The 5000-nt window shown below is 48.6% G+C and overlaps 1 protein-coding gene across 2 annotated transcripts in view; it reads left to right on the top strand.

Annotated features, from left to right (window-relative positions):
- The window catches only part of tenm2b (teneurin transmembrane protein 2b), a gene marked incomplete at its 3' end in the record, with an annotated part of 183418 nt that overhangs the window by 135303 nt on the left and 43115 nt on the right, over positions 1-5000 (top strand). For both annotated transcript variants that reach the window (XM_080550163.1, XM_080550164.1), the window contains exon 5: positions 3102-3224. In XM_080550163.1, the coding sequence (XP_080406289.1) occupies positions 3102-3224 (123 nt within the window). The remainder of the gene's footprint in view (positions 1-3101; positions 3225-5000) is intronic.

The raw sequence follows: 5000 nt of genomic DNA, 5'->3' as shown, positions 1-5000 counted from the left end.
AATAGGTGTTCATTCTTAATGTCTCTCAGCCTCATTGGTTAGTGTTTCATCAGCTGCGGCTTATGATGATGATGATGATGATGATGATGATGATGATGATGATGATGATGATAGGGGTAAACGCTGGGAGTTGTTCAGCATGTAGGCTACATGTGTAAGCTGTAGCTTCTCTCTCTCTCTCTCTCTCTCTCTCTCTCTCTCTCTCTCTCTCTCTGAGCTAATGCTTGTAAAATGTTTTTCTTCTCCCATGCTATTTCCTAGGCTAGCAGACAGCCCCATGGGCATAGTTTTACAGCTACATAACTGTCAATGCACAGTGGGCTTGTTTAGAGATAAGATGTAGAGATGTGTGTGTGTGTGTGTGTGTGTGTGTCGTGTGTGTGTGTGTGTGTGTGTGTGTGGCGTGTGTGGCGTGTGTGTGTGTGTGTGTGTGTGTGTGTGTGTGTGTGTGTGTGGCGCGTGTGTGTGGCGCGCGTGTGTGTGTGTGTGTGTGTGTGTGCGCGTGTGAGTGTGTGTGTGTGTGTGTGTGCGTGTGTGTGTGTGTTATTGCAAAACACCGTCTCGGGAAAGTTCTGTTTTCGTGAAAAGAACACCTCTAGATAATGCGTACTATTTCATCAAGATATATATCTCACATGTCACGCCTCCTCTCTCTCTCTCTCACCCACCATGTTCTTTCGCTGCCTTTTGCAGCACCTCTGCATCTGGTTAGAGGCCAAACGCCATGTTGTTGTCTCAGTACTTGTACTCGGTCCAGTGACAATAAAGCTGAATCTAAATCTAAATTAAAAAATAAAGCCCTAAAAAACGTAAGAAAAAAAAAGGGGGAGATGGTGGGGGGTGGGGGGGGTGCCGTGAGGGAACCCTGTCCTTGTCTGTCTATCCATCCTCTTCAGTCTCCTCTCTGGCAGGGTCCCACTCACAAAGGGGGGGGTGGACAGACAGGAGCGATACTGAGGGGTATCCTGGTCTGCTTCGCTTCATTGGGGAGGGGGTAGAGAGGGAGGGGGGGGGGGGGGGGGGAGGGGGGGGAGTCCTGTCCTAGTCTGTCTATCCATCCTCCTCAGTCTCCACTCTGGCTGGCCTGCCTGTCTCGCCTCAGTGGGAAGGGAGATGGGGGAGAGAGAGGGGGGAGAGAGGGGGAGACAAGTGGGAGGTCATTGATTTTCTGGGGATGAGATTTAGGTGGGAGAGCAGGGCAGGGATGAAGGTGAGTCATTAACACTGATACTGCAGACGTCCACATTTTACAGTGTGCGTGTGTGTGTGTGTGTATCTGTTTGTGTGTGTGTGTGTGTGTGTGTGTGTGTGTGTGTGAGTGTCTGTTTGTGTGTGTGTGTGTGTGTGTGTGTGTGCATGGGTGTGTGTGTGTGTGTGTGTGTGTGCGTATCTGTTTGTGTGTGTGTGTGTGTGTGTATCTGTTTGTGTGTATCTGTTTGTGTGTGTGTGTGTGTGTGTGTGTGTGTGTGTGTGTGTGTGTGCGTGCGTGCGGGCGTGTGTGTGTGTGTGTGCGTGTGTGTGTGTGTGTGTGCGTGTGGTGACGTGTGTGCATGCATACTCACTCGTGTGCTTGGCCAGCATAATGTCAAGGTGTGTTCGTGTGTATCCATGTGAAAGAAGGTATGAGGGACTGTGTGTGTGGAATTTTAAGACCTCTCCACACACACACACACACACACACACACACACACACTCCCATTTCTCATCCTCTTTAACCCTTTTTCCTTTTTCCCAGCCCTCGGAACACTCTGTACTGTGTCATGTACGTAGACGACGGCCTTGAGAACTTGTTCCTGTAAAGCCAGACGCCGGGCGGTCTGGTCCGCCTTATCACTGGCTGGCGGAGAGATGACACCCCTCTGCAGAACCTAATAGTTCATTTTCACAGCTCTGAGCCGTCTGGGGTGTGTTACCCTCTCGGTCTCCTCCCGTTGAAAAGGTCATGGGCAGCAGCGGTAGTAATTGCACTTCGGAGAGGGGGAGGAAAAAACCCACTGTGAAATTATGAATCCCCGCGTCGGAACCTCAGAAAAGAACGTTCTTCATCTCTGTTCGTGTCACTCTCTCGCCGGATCTAGAAGGGCGAAGTCGTTATTTCACGACATCGTATCACCGTACACCCCCGCCGCCTCTCGGCGAAGCGGCGGCACTCCGCAGCGTTTTACAGCGCTTTACAGCAATTTACAGCAATTTTTACAACCTGGGTCGCCGAGCAGAAGCAGATGATGGAACGCAGCCCCTACTTAACGATAAGTCTGTGTTTTAAATAAGGAGGCTAGAGAAGTACGACCGCGTTAGGAGATGAGACGATAAGTGAAACCCCTCGAGCCGCCTGTTGCGGGTTTCCACGGTGACCGCGGGGATGAGTTGGTTTACCGAGCGCTGCGGTGATTAAGTGATGATAAATGATAAGGCGATTAAAAGATCCGCGTTCTCGTGGGCTGCTCGTGGGCTCTGTGTGTGTGTGTGTGTGTGTGTGTGTGTGTGTGTGTGTGTGTGTGTGTGTGCGTACGTTTGTGTGTGCGGGCGGGCGTGCGCAAGCTCGTGTGTGTGTGTCAGTCCGTCTAGGTGGGCCAGCTGTCTACTGAAGCGCTGAGCCAGACCAGCTGTGCTCTGCTCTGCCTAGGATGTGTGTGTGTGGTGACACACCGGCTTTAGCTCAGTGGGCTAGCAATCTCGCGGTGCACAAACGACCCCGGTTTTTAATCCGGTTGGGTACATCAGACCAATTCAGCACTGTCAGCTCTGTTGGTGATACGGTATTCACACCATGGTAATATCTAGTTGATGATTCCCCCCCCCCCCCCTCTCTTCCTCTCCTCTCTTCCTCCCCTCTATTTCTGTCACAGCTCTGCCCGTGTAATTAATTAGTGGTATGTGCGGTGTGTGTGTGTGTGTGTGTGTGTGTGTGTGCGTGCGTGCGTGTGTCTGTGTCTGTGTCTGTGTCAGTGTCAGTGTTTGTGTGTATGTGTCTGTGTCTGTGTCTGTGTCTGTGTGTGTGTGTGTGTGTCTGTGTGTGTCTGTGTGTGTGTGTCTTCGTGGTATATTTGGTATTCACACTGATTCACACTGATGTCACATGCTGTTCCTTCCCCCTTCAGCTCTGAACCTGCTGGGTCTGAACTGGCAGCTGAAGCCGACCGACGGTCACCTGGTCAACACGGGCCTGAGCACCGGCCTGCCGGGCAGCGGCGACGTCGCCACAGTGCCCTCTGGAGGCAGAGGTAGGAACTGACGCAGTCTGCACGGTCCAAGTACCACTGCTGGCCATGGCGCTGAAACCATACACAGAGTCTGCAGCGGCCTGATTCTCTAACTTTTCATTCTCTAACTTTTCAAAGGGTGTACTCACGCACCTGCACCTTCGTCACGAGCGCGTTGGGTGTCTAGAACGAAGGAGGTGCTATATAAATGCACTGAATTACTACTTGTTATTATCGATTTTAAAAGGAATGAAGTGACATTTATGATGGAGGACACTCTCTCCAGCCTGTTGTTTATGTTTATACCAATCAATGCTCAATTCAAATGCACAAGCAGGAGTGGATGAATGCATACTTCTGGGAGAAGGCCAGAGAATAGCCCTGTTGTCTGAGCAGCCGTTGAGGACTAAATCAGTTTTGTGAAAGGTGCACCGTCAGGGCAGACATAACAAGTGAATGACATGAAACTTTGGTCAAAATTTAGTTTTTCACATAATCTGATCCATTAGGTGTTTATTAATGCCTGTGTGGTGTTATTTAAAAAATGTTGACATTTTTTGAGTTGGTAATTAATAAAATACAAAGGTTCCATCTCACAAAACATAATGGAATGTAAAAACTTTGACGCTCAATATCTCTGAACTACCCTAAATGGAGATAGAACCTTATAATTCTAAGCTCACGAAATATGAACTAAGGAGCAGGGCTAGACAGCATATCCTCTGCTACAGTATTGATGTGAATACACGCTGAAAAGTCTGTATGTCACAAACTGCAGAATGTGAACGGTACTGGAGAAATCGAAGTCACTATTATGATCGTTAGCGAAAGTCAATCTGAGCGGTAGGGAATGAATGGTAAATATGTTATGATTTGGGTGTTTGCTAAGGTTGCAAATTGAGGAATTTACTGGAATTTACCTTCAATTTGCGACCTCCTCGCCCACTCTTCTGCTAGCAATCATAACAATGGTGCCTGCCTCCAGAAATGACGAATGACTCCAGTTTTGTTTACGTTGTACAGTTTGTGATGTACGGACCTTCATTATAATAATAATAATGATAATAATAATACATTAGACTTATATAGCGCTTTTCTAGACACTCACAGACGCTTTACAAACTGAAAAGACGGAGTAGTAATAATAAAAAGACACAAAAAAGAAAAGAAAAGAAAGTATAGGGGCCTAATTAAGGTTAGTGCTGGGGACACATGGGAAGGGGAGGGGGAGAGGGTTAACTGGTGAAGGCGAGCTTGAAGAGGTGGGTTTTGAGGGCCTGTTTGAATGTTGGGAGGGTGTTGGCCTGTCTGAAGTGGTTGGGGAGGGCGTTCCAGAGGGACGGGGCTGCGGCTGAAAAGGCCCTATCACCCCAGGTCCGGAGCTTGGTCCTGGTGGTCTCATAGGGCTGTTGGTGTGAGACTCCAGTCCATGGCAGCGACTACAGAACGGGAAGCCAGACATCTACCAATGCCTCACCACTTGGTCATTATATCCACGATCCAAACGGTCAAAACAAGAACTAGCAGGCTCCTACTTATTAAGCTTGGGAATGCAACGTCATGACGCTGCATTGTGGGATACGGCCGCCATGTTCTTTGCTCTCCCAACCGTTTACATTATAGCGCCTCCAACTGTTTACATTTTCTGTACGTCATGCTTCGAGATAGCTAACGGAAATTATAACGAAATGATATACCAAATAACGAAATAAATAAATAGATATTTATACAAGAAATGATGTACCAAAGAATATGGCGGCAGTGGGCGGACATAGCAACCGTGACGACATGTTCCCG

Source organism: Nansenia antarctica, assembly GCF_963989245.1.
Source record: "Nansenia antarctica genome assembly, chromosome: 20".
Taxonomy (NCBI): Eukaryota; Metazoa; Chordata; class Actinopteri; order Argentiniformes; family Microstomatidae; genus Nansenia; species Nansenia antarctica.
Note: the sequence above shows the minus strand (reverse complement) of the source record. Positions and strands in the feature narration are given on the sequence as shown.